Source organism: Ochotona princeps, chromosome 17 (genome assembly GCF_030435755.1).
Source record: "Ochotona princeps isolate mOchPri1 chromosome 17, mOchPri1.hap1, whole genome shotgun sequence".
Lineage (NCBI taxonomy): Eukaryota > Metazoa > Chordata > Mammalia > Lagomorpha > Ochotonidae > Ochotona > Ochotona princeps.
The window spans coordinates 52,901,358-52,918,505 of NC_080848.1; the positions used below are offsets into that span (position 1 = coordinate 52,901,358).

General features: G+C 46.9%; 1 protein-coding gene across 6 annotated transcripts in view; it reads left to right on the plus strand.

The window, feature by feature from the left end:
• The window catches only part of MYH10 (myosin heavy chain 10), a 197,943-nt gene that overhangs the window by 126,545 nt on the left and 54,250 nt on the right, over positions 1 to 17,148 (plus strand). For 5 of the 6 annotated variants that reach the window (XM_058675238.1, XM_058675236.1, XM_004594755.2 and 2 more), the window contains exon 6: positions 6,242 to 6,334. In XM_058675238.1, coding sequence (XP_058531221.1) covers positions 6,242 to 6,334 — 93 coding nt within the window. Of the gene's footprint in view, positions 1 to 6,241; positions 6,335 to 12,367; positions 12,550 to 17,148 lie in introns of those variants that run through there. The other variant, XM_058675241.1, reaches the window with a different exon arrangement.

Below are 17,148 nucleotides of genomic sequence, written 5' to 3' on the forward strand. Positions count from 1 at the left end.
CCAGAGGGCAGGTCTGCTCCTGGCCCTGTCCTAATTGACACCTGTCTTGACTCCACCACATCTTTCCTTGCTCTGAAGGAGCTAGGATAATGAAGAAATTACTTCTGAGTAAGCTTCTTAGCTGGAATTGTGGCTGGGACCCAAAGCTTAATTTTAATTTCTTGCAAAGATTTAGTGAGAACTGTGAAGGCTGATGGGTAGTGTTTGCCAGGGCTGCCTACTGGGCGCTCAGAAGAAGGGAAGATCCTCAGATACCGCCAGCGGTTTCTGGTAAACCTGCCAGGGCGCCTTGCCGCTGCCCCCGACCTGCACAGGAGGGAAGGGGAGAGGTGGCAGACCTGATGGGAGAACAAGGCTAGGGATAGCAGTGGCAGGTACCTGGCTGCACAGAGAAGCCCAGGCGTACCTAAGACAGCCTGTGAGTGTCAGCCAGGCCAGCTCCCGCAGTTCCAGACTGCATGGCGGCCCGGTGTTTTGGATGTGGCTTAGCGCTGGGCAGACCCAGACTTGCTAACATTTGCGTTTATCTGTTTGCAATGAGCAGCAGGAATCGCCCAAACCCGTGAAACACCAGGCAAGTGCTTTTCTTTGTGCTTCTTAGTCGTGAGTGTTTGCGCTCATTTCTGTCTTGAGATCAAATCTCTGCTATAAACAAGTATTAGTAATTCCACATGAACTCTGTTATTAAAAGAAAAATTAATATAAATAACTGCTTAGAGCCTTATTCTTTTACAAGAAGCAGCATGCCGCTTTGCTTTTTATCTTTTTTTTTTCTTTTATCGTGGCATTGAATTGCATGTTTATGAAACCTATAAGCTTACAGTTTCATCTCTCAAATACCAGGTGGAGTGATTTTCTTAGTTCTTAAAAAGCAAGGTGACACCTAGCCTCATATCAAACATTAAATATTGAACTTGGGACTACAACTTTGGGAGTTGTATTTTGAGTTAGCAAAGCTCCAATCGGTTTGAAATTTTACAGCATTACTCAGTTCATATCTTCATGTGTTTTATCCTAAAAACTTTGTGATATTTAATAGAGTTTTCTTCACATTGGGCAGGTAGGAGAAGAGCATCATTCCTCGTAATTATCGTGTGGCTGCCACTTAGGTCCACATGGCAGTGGTGAAGAGATCAGCAGTGACCCCCATTTCCTGTCGCCTGAGCGGAGAGGAAGGCCAGGGCAGAGGCCGATTCGTTAGCTAGAGCATGGTGTCTGTCTTGGCCTTCATTCTTCCCCTAGCATCAGGAAGGATTTGGTTGGCTTTCTGCAAGTGCAGTGGTGTAAGGCTAGCAATGCAGCAAGAATGAGCTGTGATATGACATGTTGATGTAGAGAAACAATCCTAAGTGTCTAAAACAATTGTCATAGCTACTGGGATTTTCAAAGTATTTTTAAATTCTTAAGAAATTGGCAAACCCCCAAGCTGTACCATCCCTTTGAAAGACCCATGAGGGTTTTTTGTCTGCTAAATACACAGACCAGTGATGAGGTCATTGTTGTATCTGTAGGATATTTCAAGGTAAAAAAGAAGGAATGTCTGGGCCGGAAGCTAGCCTTAGAGACAAATGTGGAATGACCTTTTTATCTGTACTTGGCTCACAAGTAGAGTTGTGCTAAAGCCATGTACAGATGTAGGTTTCCACAGAGGCCGTTGTCTTGCGTCACTGTAAACCACACGGTTTAGCATGGCTGCCCCGAGACACGGCTCGGGCCCCTCAGGTTCTTCCAGAGAGGGCAGCCGCCTGTCTGGTCGGTGCTTTGCTGTGCTTGCTGGTTTGCATGTGTCACTGCATGTGTGTTCTCACCACACAGACTTGTCACCACCACCTTCCCCAAGGTGCTGATCATAGTCGTCGCATCAAGCAGAGTAGCTCGGCTGACATTTCCGGAAACACTAGCAATCTCAGGTTTTCTTTTCAAGCATAAGAAAGGGATGTGAGACACTCTGGTATGGTAGTAGGGAGTGGGCACAGCCTGGACAGTGTCCTGGTAGCAAACCTCATCTCCCTGTGCAGGGGTGTCCCCATCTGTGGCGTCTCCCCCCTCATTTCAAGAGCAGCTGCCTGAAAGCAATAGTTGCAGTGTGGACAGTGTGTCTAAGCCACCCCTCAGGGCCTCCTATGTGGATGCTCAAGTCGCTTCCAGTACAGCGGCATAGTACTTGCATGCCTGTAGTCATCTCTGGATCACTTACATTACCCAGTGAGTGTAAATAGTCATTGCCCTGGGTTTTTTAAGGTAGCGGCAAGGGGCAAAGTTTGCACAGGCACAGGTTGAACCTACGGCTTTGGACTCCATAGAGAAGGGGGAACAACAGCACGTTACAAAGTCACTCTGATTAGTTTCACAATGCTGGTTTGCAAGTTTGTGTTGAGCTTCACAGGCAAAGAATTCTCAGGCTCCCGGGAACCGGGTGTCGTGTCTGCATTTTCCTGTTGGACAGCAGCAAGACTGACAAAAGCATGGAAGGGACACTTCCAGGCTCTTGATTTTGTCAGTCAATTCTTTGTTTAAAAAACAGCCTTATGGAAATATTCACATACCATGCAATTTACTCACTTGAGCAGAAAAGTCAGCATGTTTTGAAAGTATTTTCACAGTTACCGCACTTCACTTGTCCTCACAATGACTTGTGGGATATTTTCGTCACCACAGAAGAAACTGTATTCCCGTTAGCAGTTGCTCTGAATCTCCCCTCCAGCTGCTGGCCACAACTCGTCTACCTTCTGTCTATATTTGTTGCAGGCATTTCAGACGATTGCAGATGCAGTCATGTAGCGTCATCCTTTCTGACTGTCCTTCCGCTTAGCGTGATGTTTTCATGGTTTCTCCACAGTGGCGTGTGCAAGCACCCACTCCTGTTTACGGCCAAACAGTATTCCAGGAGGTGAACTACATCCCATTTCACTCACCTGTTCATCGCAGCGAATGTGAGGCTGTGGTTTGCTCCTCCTAGCAGTCATGGTTAATGCTCCTTGGCTTTTGTGTCTGAGTTTCTGTGTGGGCCAGTATTTTCAGCCCTTGCACGTGTAGACCTGGAGGTGGGATTACAGGGTGGCAGGGTAACCCTGTTCGGCACTCAGAGGGCTGCCGCGCTTGCTTCTAGAGAGCTGGCACTGTTTGGTGTTCCAGCGGCAGCATTTGGGAGTTCTCCTTGTCAGCACTTGGTCTTATCTGCCTGTTCATTGTAGCTGCCCCAGAGGTGTGGAATGTGGTCCCTTTTAAAACTTAATATTCATTTTGAAAATATGAGTAAGTAGAGAAGTCAGTTTTAAAATTAAGATTACAATCCAAAAGACATACACCTTAAATGTGTTTGCCTGTAACCTTTTTGTGTTAAATTACAGCAAACATCTTGGTGGCTTTAGCTGCCTAGCCATCTGCAAGCACGGTTTCTGTGCTGTTTGCTCGTGATGGGTCACCTGTGACTTTTAGCCAACACCAACACTGGACAGTAGAGTCACACACACGTGCACACAACAGGAAAGAAAAGAACCAATAAAAAGTGGACCCAAAGATTCCTTATAGCCATGTCCAGGAAATATTAAAATAACGATTCGCATTGCTTACTCTACCTGCAAGCTAGAAAAACAGTCTAAACCAAGACTGTGGAGGCCATTTTATTATGATTTCCCAGACATTGAGCAGTTTTGAAGAGTTTTAAGGAGAATGCATTCTGATACCTTGCTCTAACAGTAGGTGTTCATGTGAAGGTGTGGCCCAGCTTCTCGCAGTGTCCGTGGGTTTCTGACAGTCTCAACCAAGGCTTTTAGAAAGCTGATCTGACGTGAATGGTCGGCTCACTGGCAGCCGTGCCGGAGACCCCAGAGACAGGGCGCTCTAGGCCAGCGCGGGGCAGAGCTGACGGCGTTCCATGAGGACGCTTGGGACGAGTTCAGGATGCCATGTTTGAGAATGCCAACAGTGTGTAATGTTCTAGAAAGACTGACACCAAAGATAGCCTTGAAGTCAGTGAAGGGGAACGTTGCCCAAGGAGGGAACGCTCTAATGCCAACAAGGCAAAGTGGTCTGTGTAGCAGAAGTCAGGTCAGGGTTCTCCATAGGACCAGTCCCCGACTGCCCCCAGTTGAGCACAATTTCATTTCATTGTTGTTTTTAATGTTGTTTGAAAGACAGAGAGAAAGAGAGCTCCCATAGACTGTTTTGCTAAGTGCCATACCAGCCAGGGCTGGGCCAGGTAAAAGTCAGGGGCCGGAAACACAGCCCGAGTCTCCCACGTGGGTGGCAAGGACCCACAGTACTTGAGCCATCCCCTGCTGTCTCCTGTGGTGTGCATTATCAGGGAGCAGGAGAGGAGTGGAGCCAGACCCAGACACCCTAATTTGGGATGCAGGTGTCCTGGTGGTGGCTCAAGTACTGAGCCAGGTACCCACTCATGAACATGATTTTAGATTGCAGGTAAGCCCTGTGGAAATCTGGGCTACCCAGACATGTGCTGTGAAGCCCATCCCCTGATGTGTCACATGCCCAGCCTCTCAGAGGAGCAGTGGGACCCAGGGCAGGGCACAACGCTCCTTGGGATGCATGTTTGGCCTTTGTGTGGTGGTCAAGTGCATCACATGACAAATGGCTGCCTTTAACATTCTTCTGTGGCGTTCTTCACAGTCATCTTTGTTTAGCTTAGAGAATCCCATTTGCTAAAGAATCATCTTATTTTGCTTGGGAAATCAGATTTGTTCTTGTTTTCTTTAGGTCTAGAGTACTGTGGGTCTTTTAAAATATAGGGGTAGGATTTGGGTTTGGAAAAAGATTTGTTTGAGTCATAAAATATAGTTCTGAAATTACATTCCAGAAACACAGCACCCGTTTCTAGGGCTTTCTGTGGCCAGAAAAGGCATTAGGCATGCGCCTGCAACTTTGTTACTACTCTAGGATTAAAGTACATCTGAGTAGACTCCTGTCTGCTGCTGCTGAGCTCTGTTATATAGCCTTAATTGTGGAGGAATAAAGACGCCACCTCTGCTGCTAGCACACACCGCAGCAGGTGCTCTCCACTTAGCCTTCTGACCCCAAGCCCATCAGCAGCATTACCATCTTCCTTGTCTTCTGAAAGAGGAGGAGGTGGTGCTCCCCTGTCTGCCTCACTGAGATTTATGCGAAAACCCATTGGGAACACAGAACATCCTCTACAAATAGAGAGGTCGTTTAAAGGCTAGCTGTTGTCAGTCTTCCAAACCCAGGAGAAAAAATGTCCCCGGTATATTACTATATTTTTTTATTTATTATTTTTTATTGGAAAGGCAGATTTAGAGAAGGAGAGACAGGGGAAGATCTTCCATCCATTGGTTCACTCCTGAAGTGGCCACAATGACTAGAGCTGAGTCGATCCAAAGCCAGGAGCCTGGAGCCTGTTCTGGATCTCCCAATTAGGTGCAGAGTCCCAAAGCTTTGGGCCAACCTCTACTGCTCCCCAAGGCCACTTTGGATGATAAGTAGAGCAGCCAGAACATCACCTGCGCCCATATCGAATCCCAGCACTTGTAAGGCGAGGATTCAGCCACTGAGCCATCATGCTGGGCCTAGTATGTCTAATTAAAGTTGTTCAGATAAATTTCATTTCATAAAACCCAGTTTGTTTTATTTTCGAAGTTCTCTAATTTATTTAAAAATTCAAAAAATGTTTTCATTTTAATTTGGAAGGCAAAGAGGCAGAGATCTTTCTTCCATGCTCTGGTCCACTCTCCAGATGTTCCCAGTAGCCAAGCCAAACATGCAACACAGCCGACGTCTCCCACCTGAGTGGCTGGGTCCCAAGGACTTGCCCCATCATCTGTGAATTAGCAGGAACCTGGATTAGAAATAAACTTGCCAGGACTTGAACCAAGCACCCTGAAATGGGATGCTAACACCCCATCGTAACCACTACACCATGCAACTGTCCTAAACTCTGCCCACGCCTAGTGCCCTTTGCCTAAGTTTATCCTCTCTGCCCAGTGTGACATTTTCTGTTCCTTGTGATCCCTTTATATATGGACAGTTTTTTCTTTAGCAGAGCTTACATTCATAGCCAAGAGTAAGAAGCCAGCACAGGTTGCTAGGTGACAAAGCAACAGAGTTTTTAAAAAAAAAAAACTGTCCAGAAAGGTTGGTGGTCATTTGGGTTTTTCTGTTTTGTTTGTTTTTGTTTTTGTTTTCTCTCCCTTTGGATTAGAATGAAGACATTGGATTAACATGTATCTGTGTGTGTGTGTGTGTGTGTTCGATTTTTTTTTTCCAGGGAGAACTTGAACGGCAGCTTTTGCAAGCAAATCCAATTCTGGAATCATTTGGAAATGCGAAGACTGTGAAAAATGATAACTCATCTCGTTTTGTAAGTTGGATACATCGGAACCTTTTAATTCCTCACATTTCTAGTTAAATGTCTACTATGATGAAGCAAATGAAGTACTTTTCTTCTTCGATTTAAAAATAGTTTTGTCCTATGGAAATATAATTATATCACATGTAATTTGAAGTTTTCTAGCAGCTACATGTTTGGGGGAAAAATCATGCAGAAGTATTTTTAGTAGTGTTTTGTTGCTTAGAGCTGTGTGGATGTGTATATAGTATGTGTATACATGATGACATAACCTCACTAGCCTGCTCCTTTTTTTAAAAAAATTTATTTATTTTATGACAAAATCAGATAAACAGAGAGGAGGAGAGACAGAGAGGAAGATCTTCCATCCGATGATTCACTCCCCAAGTGAGCCGCAACGGCCGGAGCGCGCCAATCCAAGGCCGGGAACCAGGAACCTCTTCTGGGTCTCCCACGCGGGTGCAGTGTCCCAATGCATTGGGCCGTCCTCGAGTGCTTTCCCAGGCCACAAGCAGGGAGCTGGATGAGAAGTGGAGCTGCCGGGATTAGAACCGGCGCCCATATGGGATCCTGGGGCTTTCAAGGCGAGGACTTTCGCCGCTAGGCCACTCTGCCGGGCCCAGCCTGCTTCTTTAACTTTGGGGGTGTTGGTGTGGTGTGGGGGTTAGATACCATGCACGCTGAGTACTTAGCACAGCATTGGGAGTAGAACATGTTTATCAAGCAAAGTTGTTCTGAGCCGTGAGAACTGTTACTGTCTGTTTTGCAATGTCTTGGACTTGAGACTCATTTGTCATCGCCGCCGCACACGTTCTTGGCAGCTCCGCTCTCAACCCATGTTCCCCAGTGGTCATTCCTTCATTAGGCCTCACCTGGCCTTGTAGCCACGAGGTCGTGTAATACTTTCTGGTGTCAGGTTTCCTGTCATTTCAGTCTGATGATTCCCCTGTGGGCAACATTCAGGGCACTGCCGCCCTTGCAGCGTTCCTTTTGAAACTGGAATCAGGAAGTACAGGCAGGGTCTATGTGTGAGTTCTCTGTGGTGCCAGGCAGAGCGGGGAGCAAGGTCAGGCTCCCATGGGGCTCACACAGCAGCTCTCCAGTCTCCAGCCTTCTTTGAAGCTTGAAGAGAGCCAGAATTGGGGCAGGGCTGGTTCCTTGGCGTCGCCTTTCCCTCGCTGGTAACCGGTGGTTGCCTGCACCCCCTATCTATCTGTGGTCTTCCCTCTGTGCTTGTCTGTCTCAGGTTCTTTGTCCTAAGGACACCATTCATAGGGGTTGAGGCTGCCATGAGGATGCGCTGTGAATCTGCTGAGGATTCCCTGCTGAAACACCTTCTCCAACTGTGGCCCCATGCTGACGTCTCCAGCAAGAGTGGGGCCCTGTCACCTGCTCAGAGCAGAGTCCTTCCACGGCACCTGAGAACCGGGGTCTGTGTGTGTGGCGTCCCAGTGAGATGAAACTGAAGGCTCACAGGAGCCATGATTTAGTGACGGGTTGAGCTGTTTGTGTGCAAAGCGCAGTTGACCGGCATGCCTGTCGGGAGGAAGTGTGCCCATGATGCTTGGGTCCATAAAGGCTGCGGCAGACTGAGGCCTCCCTCCACACATGCCTCAGCAGAGTTTTGGTCTGTTTCACTGGCCTGCGCCCCAGTACAACCTGTGTCCTGCCACTGGACAGCCCTGTGATGAGTGGCTGTGTGATGGCCAGGAGGCAGCAATGTGCTCCCAGCTTTGGTGTGTGATTTCCCCATGGAGATGCCCAAGGATGTCTTTGCAGAAAATCCTTTCTCCTACCACATGAATTATGCTGTCAGCCTCTTCTGCTGCTCCCTACCCTTCACCCAGACCATACTTCGGAATTCAGGAGAGCCACTGTCAAGCCTCTTGTCTGAAGTTTGCCCAGACTAGAGGAGTCACTGCTAAAGCTGTCGCTGTGTTCTTTGGTGAATGGCGGAATGATTCTGTTACTCCCTACTAAGGCTTTATCTGCCTGCCAGTGTGTGTTTTCACTTGTTATTCTATGTGTTGGGGCTGATGAAGTTCTGGAATAGTTGTCTATTGCCAGGTAACCAATGACCCTGAAGTCTAGTGCTTGAAGCCTTTATTTAGCTCCCTTTTCTGCACAGCGGGATTTCAGTAGCTGCCCAGCTCAGTGCGTCTGGCTTGGGGTCTCTCTGAGCCTGCCATTGGGCTGCTGGCCGGAGCTGCAGGCTGGCGGAGGCTGGAGGGCTTCCTCCGAGCGTACTCAGAGACTTCCTGGGAAAGACCTGTTCTCTTTGGCTATTCTTCTCACCTGTTTGGGTTGTTTGAGTAGCCTTGTGACAGGCATGGCAGCCGCCTTTCCCCAGAGTGAGTGACCTAAGCATGAAGCCACACAGTCTGTGACTCTGCCCTGGAAGGCACTTGCCATCTCCCTTTTGTGTTCTGTTGCAAGTTGGCCTCTGTGAATCTTCCAAGGGACCTCAGGTCATCATTAGCCAGGGCAGAGTTTTAATCCACAATTGCTCTTGATTAATTGGGTCTAGATGTTGGGAGCTGGAGACATTTTTGTTTATAAGCATGGGAGCTGGGTGGGGGATGCTGTGTGACCTCTGAAGGGCTGAGGCCAGGGGTGCTGGTGAACATCCTGACACACGTAGGAGACTCCCCACAACAGTCATCCCATCCAAAATGCCAGTTAAGCCAAGGAATCACTTCCTGAAATTTACTGACAAAGTAATATATGAATTTCCACAGTGCGTGTCATGAACACCTCCTGTTCCCTAAATCAATATCAGTAATTCTGGTGGGATCCTGTTTTGCATTCTGCTGGTAGGAAGAATGTCTTAGAATGTTTCCTAGCCATCTGGAAGCACCTCAGGAAAGTTGCAAAAGGCAACTGTCTAATCTGACCCAGTTTCAGCGGATACCGCCTTCCACAGCACTTGTAGTACTAGGTAGCAACCTCTAAGAGGGCTCAGGTTACTGTCAACTGATCTTTTTTTATAGGAAAGAGCTCTTAAAATATTATATGTTATATTATATTATATTATATTATATATTATTTGCAAAGCAGATTTAGAGAGAGATCTTCCATCCACTGGTTTACTCCCCAGCGGTGACATCAACCAGGGCTGGGCCAAGCCACAAGCCAGGAGCCCTGGAACTCCATGTAGGTCTTCCACATGGCAGGGATCTAAGCACTTGGGCCATATCCTGCTGCTTTCCCAGGTGCATTAGCAGGGAGCTGGATCAGAAGAGGAGTAACTGGGACTCGAACTGGCACCAGTATGTGATGCCGGCACCCTCTCCTCAGCCAAGCTCCTGGTCCTGCAAGGCTCTGCTTGGCTTTGATCTTCCTCCTCTGTTTTCAGGGCTGAAGCATGGGGTACAAATGAACTCTGGGAAAGGATTGCACGTGCAGTTGTGAGAATAGGAGTGCCCCCTTTAGGAGCCTGGGTAAGAGGGGCAGGGAAGTAGCTGCAGGGAAGGGCAGGCCTGGGGCTGAGATTGGTGTCAGATGCTCGGAGTAAAATGGAGAAGCGATCTGTGTGTACGGTGAACTTTTGTGTAGTCATTATTTACAGGCCACAGGCTTGCAGAGCAAATATTTGAAGCTCTAAACTCCATCAGCTTTAGAGTCCATTTGGTTCCAGTGCTTTGATCTGATGGAGACGACTAATTTCCTGGAGAGTATTATTTCTTTCAAAGATCCTAGCATGTGGTTTAAATCAAAGAGGGATTCTTTAGGAGAGCATTACCCTTATGAAAATAATCATTCACAGTTCGTCCAGTTCTGTTTATGGAGAAGAAAAATGCATTCCAGATGGAGGCGATTTATGTAAAATGAATCTCATAATGAAACTTTGAAAGCAGGGACTTCAGTTGCAAAAGTGATCTTCTCAATCAGCAGATACCTCTTCCTTCTAGTTTCCATAAGAATTGCCTTTTGGATTGGCAGAGATCCTCGTTTTCATCTTCTCAAAGGGACCTAAGCTCATTTGGCGCTCTGCGTCTGTAGGGTATGTTCTAGAAGCTACATCACAGCTAGGAAAGGCTCCGGTTCAGCCTCCTTGCAAACTAGCTACCTGTTTGCAGTGAAAGCCGTTGGAAGCCTGCACCCTCACATCCGCTTGTTAGCAGGCGAGCACTAAAGAAACTATAAAAACACCCCGTCCCTGTTGGTTGAAGTGCTCTGACCACAGCCTTCCCTGAAGATGGAGCCAAGATTGGTGGTATCACACAGAACACAAGCTGCGCCGCCTGCTCCAGACGCCAGCCGCATGCAGCCCTGCAGCGCTGGGCCTTTGGCAGCGTTCCCATGCGTTCAGCCCCCGGGGCTCCCTGGAGTCCACTTGTTCATCTCAAGGCATTCAGGGTCTGTGGATTTCTGATCGACCCACATCTTTTTAATACCATTCATGGCAACCCCAGTAATTTCCACTATGCATCATTCTAAGTAACCAGGCCATTTAGCTCACATGAAAACTCATTTTACTAATAAAGGAGCTTCTGGTGTCATTTGGAGATTAAGAGAGCTGAAGCATTTACGATAGCCATCTGGCCTTTGGATTAAATGCTAGCTAATTACTCATAGGCTGGGTTTTCTCATTCTGGGCAAATGACTGTCTCCAGGGTGGAGCTTAAAACAGGCTAGCATACACACTGTCCGTCTCTGTCTGTCAGGGCTGAGGTGTGTGAAGGTAAACCACAGCTTCTTTAACATATTAGGAAGGGGGAAGAGGTTCACAGAACATGAAACAAGCCCACCTCGCCTCATGTTGATTTGCTGATGACAGTCTAGGTTTGATGACTGTAAATGTAACCACCCCAGATCAAGTTCAGAAAATGACACTGTTTCAGAAAAAATGAAATCTTGGAGCCCAAGTAAGATGATTTTCATCTTGTTTTGAGAGAGAGAGCGCGAGAGTGAGCAAGAACATGAAAAGGGGGAGAGAGTGAGATCCGCTGGTTCATTCCCCAAATGGCCACAAGAGCTAGGTCTGGGCTAGGCTGAATCCAGGAACTCCATGTGGGTCTCCTACATGGATGGCAAGCATGCAGACACCCGAGCCATCTTTCACTGCCTTCCCAAGTGCATTGACAGGGAGCTGGGTGGCACTCCAAAGCAGGGTATTGATGTTGCAAGCATCAGCTTAACCTGCTGCCCCATAATAGGCCCCCCGTTTCCTTCATGCTGTCAGAATATCAAATATCTAAGGTGTGCTCTTGCACCTATTGAGTGAAATTCCTCACTATATCCTAAGAATTATTATTGCCTATGCAATACTTCTGATTTGTAATCTCAGTTCTGATTGATGCACAGCAAGTATGTGACCTCAAACTGTTAACCACATTTGATATACAGTATCCTTGTCATAGTTTTAATTGTTTCCCGTTTTCACGTTTGTGGGTGACATTGTGGATGAGTAGTGCCAGTGCCATAGTCTGATGTTTCCGGAAATCAAATACGGAATGGGCATTTTTAGCCCCACATTTTTCACATATGTTCAAAAGCTAGAGGACAATACACCTTCTTGTTGTTTTCCAGTGTTTTCTAGGTTCGTATCTCTGCATGTGAGGAGAAGGCTTTTTTTACCCTCTGTGTTTTCCATCCTGTCCTCCCCACAGTCATCTATGCTCATGGGGCGACTGTCCAGCACTGGGCTGTGGCATGTAGCCTGCCATGCACTCCTGCCAGCACGTCCCACAGTAAACCCCAATGTTTAAACCCCAGGGTGTCGGCGGGACATTGAGGAAAGTATCTCCCCTGGGCATGACATGTCAACATGTTGTCCAAGTGCTTAGCTCTATCTTGCGAAATATCTGAGCACAGAAGAAGCCACTTTCAAGGGTTGATAGTTTTCAACTTCATGAGGTTTTGGTTTCATTCAAATATTTTCCAAGCAGAATCCATTCTAGAGCTTTGGCCCGTAACCAAGGTTATTAGTTAAACAGGCTGTTGTTAGAGATGCTGGTCTCCAGTGCGATGTGAAGAGAGGAAGGTGGGGATGTCAGCTTGGACCTGCTCTCCCTCCTCCCCACCCTGTGCCCCTGTAGCCACGCCCCTTTCTTGGGGTGTCCTGCTTGCTGACTCTCTTCCTGGCCTCTTTCATGTAACCAAGAGATGGCTGTGGCTCCAGTGGCTAGAGCAAGGATGAATCCAGCTGTGCAAGGGACAGCTGGCTGGGAACCCACCAGGGAAGCAGAATGTGTGTGTGTTGGTGACTTGGATTATTTATTCCCGTAAGTGACCCCATGTCTAGATCAGTTGGGGATGTTCGTGAACCATTGGTTTATACAGAGGGCCAGAACCTTCCTTTGATTCTGTTTGACCTTTGTCTCTTGACTTCTTTATCATTGTGATCTCCCATAAAAGTGGGAGGGAGGGAGGGTTACTAAATAAGAAATGTTTAAATTTCCACATTGCTGGAATTCTAAGTTTTCTGTACATGAACTTTATCTTCTTGCTCACCTGAAGAGAATTTTTTATTTGATAATTTTAAACTTGTAATTTAACTGAAGTGGGAAAGAAAAAGGAATAGGAACAAGGAGTTGAAAAGTTAAAGACCATGTTGATATGTGCATCATAAAGAAACTGAGCAGACATGTTTGTGAAAGCTCCAGGTTTTTATTACTGGATATAGCAGGTTTTTAAAAGTGAAATATTTTCTTAAGCAAGAATTAGGTGATCCCATATGATTTTGATCAATCGTTTTTATAGTGTTTAATTGAGACGTTTGAGAAAGCATTTGTTCCAACAATTATGTTGGCAGTGTATCCTTGCAGCTGTGGAGTAATAATGTTGCCTTTTGACTACTGTCTCTTAAAATAGCAATTTTTAATTAATTCAATGAGGTATTGTCTAGATAATACAGCTGTTTAAAATTTATTAAGAATTTTACTGCTCAGTGTAACATCGGTATTCAATTTTAGTGCTGAGTTTCTTTTTTGAATAGTTCTGGTTATCAGAACTATTATATCTTCATTCTTTCTTAGGTTCTCCCAAGGAACAAGCACAAAATATGCTTAGTTTAAAAAAATAGAATAAAAATAATTCCCTTTTGGGATTACAAGATGAACTCAAAATGTGTTTTGGAGTATTAGTGATCTTACTTTTCATCTTAAAACATTTTACTACTGCATCATTGTAGGAGTTAGTTCATCATCACCCAGCACTTATTCCCAATTATGTTTTTAAAAAACACTAGAAGAATACCAATTAAATTGCCCAGGTGCTTGCTACAATAACTCTCGCATCATCCTTTAGTTTGCTTGTTGTATCACCTAAAATAACACTAGAAGGAATGCAAAAAAATCTCCTGTAAGATTTCACTGAACATAAAGAACCGGAAGAAGTCGGGCAGAGTTGACCATTTCACAGATGAAGAGACGAATTCAGAGGCAAAGAAGGCCGTGAGCTCAACAGACAAGGGCAGAGTTCGTTCCCTAAGCAGAGTCTCAGGTGGATTGCTCGGCCAATAGCCAGATTCAGGGATAACACACAGGAAGCACATTAATATCCAGTTAGTCACTCGGTGGAATGAGCTTCCTTATTCAGTGTGTTGCACGAAGATTTAGACCATCTGTTTGGCCATGAGGACATCGTGTGACAGTATTGCTTCATCTTGTGTGATGTTTCTGGACCAAAATGTTATCTGGCACAGTTCGTAAGTGAACAAATGCTGAAGGCAGGTGAGGATGCAGAAGTTACTAGGAGGAAACAAGCTCTATAGCTAGATAGATAGATACAGATTGGCCATCCTAACTGGTGATTATAAACAAGAATGCTTTATAGCCACAAAGTAAGGTTTTCCTTTCTTCCTCAAACTTGTTTGCTGTCTCACATGGGCAACCAATGAGGGTGTGCTGTAGAAAAGAGGGAGGTACCTACAGATGTTGCAGCGTGCTGAGGACTAGCTCCTCATCTGCCCATCTGCCTGTCTATCCGTCCATCTGAAAGGCAGAGTGGCAGAGACCGAGATGGAGATTGTCCCCCAGTGCACCCAGGCCACCGTGTGTCCCACTGACCTCAGGACTACTGGAGAGCATCAGAGTGAATCACCACCCCTCCCTCTGGGTTACCATTCAGCTCGGAGCAGCTGGGCTCCAGGGTCAGCTCTAAGGTGCTTGGTTCTAGTGGCCCCATGTGCATGAGCCTTCTCATCCTCCCGTTGCATGCCCTGCTGCCTCTGGACCACGCATGCATGCTCGCATCCCTTGTGCTCCGCGGGTGGAGCCACTACAGCCTCAGAGCCCGGAAGACTGGGAGGAGGAGTGTGAGGTGGTCATCTCTTGATGCCTTCATTATGTTGTGGGCATCGACATACTACTCAGATAAAGGTAGTGTTTAAGTGAACGTGTCTTGGAAGAAGAAAACATTTATGAGAAATGCCAGTAGAACTTGCTTTCCTCTGTAAAACAAGACTGGCCAAACTGAATGCCTTTTTATTATGTAAATCTTAATAGATTATGGGTACATTTATATGTAGATATATATGTACATATGCTTAATTTGAGAGAGAGACAGACCAAGAGAAATTTCTCATTCCATGGTTCATTTCCCCAAATGCCCACAATAAGCAAGACTGGGCCAGAGCCAGAAACCCATTGTAGGTCTCCCACATGTGTGACAGGGACTCCACTACTGGAACCCACCACCTGCTGCCTCTGAGGTGGGTGCACAATTAGCAGGGAGCTAGAATGAGGAACAGAGCCGAGACTCAGATCCAGGCACTGATACAGGGTGTAGTTGTCCCAAGTGGCCACTTAACTCCTGTATAGGAGAGTTGCTAGCATGCTCCCCTTGGACCCCTGTCCCTGGAAGGGGAGCAGCCTTGTGACCGCAGGCGCCGGTGGAGTACAGTTCATTCTCAGTGAATTGAGTGGCCTGGGAACCGCCTCTAGGCTGGAAGGCATTGCAGGTGCCGAGACTGATGTCACCTACCCTAACATCGCATGGAGGTCCCAGATGTTCTGTCATCCCCACGTTCAGCCATGTGTCAGGCCCAAGTCCAGAATATGTCTGGTTCCTTGCGGTAGGATAATTGCTTCTGTGTGTGGCTGTGTAAGAGACGATCGGGGTCATCTGCTGCAAAATGCCTTTGCGACTTCTCGCAGTGGTGCCAAGGACTCCTCCCCCGGTGGGGTGCAGTGGCCCCACAGCAGCACTGCCGTGGAACTCGCTTCGGTTACTATTAAAGTCCACGTGTTTCCCTGGATGTCTTGTTGGAGGCCAAGTCAGGCACCCGGCAGTGGTGAGGGAGACCCAAGCGGCAGAGGAGTTCCCGGACCTGCTGGTGCATGGGAGCTGGAGCTTGTCACAGAAACCAGCCCCAGCAGCTAGTCAGTACACACAGGGGCTTTCCCAAGTTGCCCACATACGTTCTCTCCTTACCTTGCCTGAGTTTTTTTTTTTTTTTCTAAAGATTTATTTACTTTTTCTTGGAAAGTAAGATATACACAGAGGAGGAGAGACAAAGAGGAAGATCTTCTGTCCACTGATTCACTCCCGAAGTGGCCACAATGGCCAGAGCTAAGTCAATCCGAAGCCAGGAGTCAGGAGCTTCTTTTGGGTCTCCCATGTGTGTTCAGGGTCCCAAGGCTTTGGGCCATCCTTTCTGCTTTCCCAGACCTCAAGAAGGGAGCTGGATGGGAAGTGGGACCGCTGGGATTAGAACTGGTGCCCACGTGGGATCCCGGCACATGCAAGACACTTTAGCTGCTAGCCTACCACGCTGGGCCCCTGAGTCGGGTTTTTAACAATGGGAAAACCAGGCGAATTCTTAATGCTTATGATACTAAGCGAAAGTATTGATGGATTATTGATTTTAGTAAAATGGTCCCGTTTTCTTTTTTGCCTTTTTTAAAAAGTCAGGTATGGAAGTATAATTTACATATAGTACAAAGTAATTTATAAGTTTTGGTAGTGTCATCCCCAGACAGACTACTGTGTTCTGCTTATGTGCTTGTACCCTGAAGAAAGCACGCTGGGAAGGGGAGAGGGTCCTAAAGCAGTGGGTGCAAGAGTGGCAGGCTGACCCGGGAAGGAACATGTTGGATTTAATGTTCCTAGATACTTCGTGTAGACCAGTTCTCTCCTGCTGTGCCTTACTCTAGACCACAGATCAGTTTTCCTTTTTAAATTCTTTGTATTTTTGTTTTATTCAAAAACAAAAGACACAGAAATCTCCCAACTGCTGTTTCCTTCTCAAATGCCTGTGGCAGCCAGAGGAGGGCCAGGAGCTTAACTCTGGGCTCCCCTGTGGGGAGCAGGAGTCTAAGCCATTTCCTGCTGCTTCCCAAGCGCACATTAGAGGGGAGCTAGGATTTGAACCCAAGGACTCCACTGTGCAGGCATCGCACGCAGCAGCTTAACTGCTGTGCCAAACTCCTGCCCTGATGTGTTTTCTGTTTCTCTGAGTTCCTTTTCTGTGGTGTTTCTAGTAAATGGGTCCAACTCTGTGTAATGGTTAAATCCAGCTGCTTTCATATAGCACGCATGTATTCGAGTGCTTTACTAATTAGTTCCTCCTTCCCTCCCTTCTTTCCTATTTGAGAGATGTCAACAGAGTTCGCCTCTGCTAATTGACTCCTCAAATGCCCAGAATGAGCAGAGCTGGGCCGAGGCTAGAACCATGGGCCAGGAACGCCAGCCAGGTCTCCCACAGCCATGGCAAGAACACAAGGACTTGAGCCATCATGGCCGCCTCTTGGGGTCTGCATTAGTGGGAAGCTGGGAGCAGGAGCTAGGACTTGGGGCTTACACCCAAGCACTCCAGTGTGGGACTCAGCCATCTTAACCCCCTAAGCTGAGCACTCACTCCTGTTTCTTTTTGTTGTCCA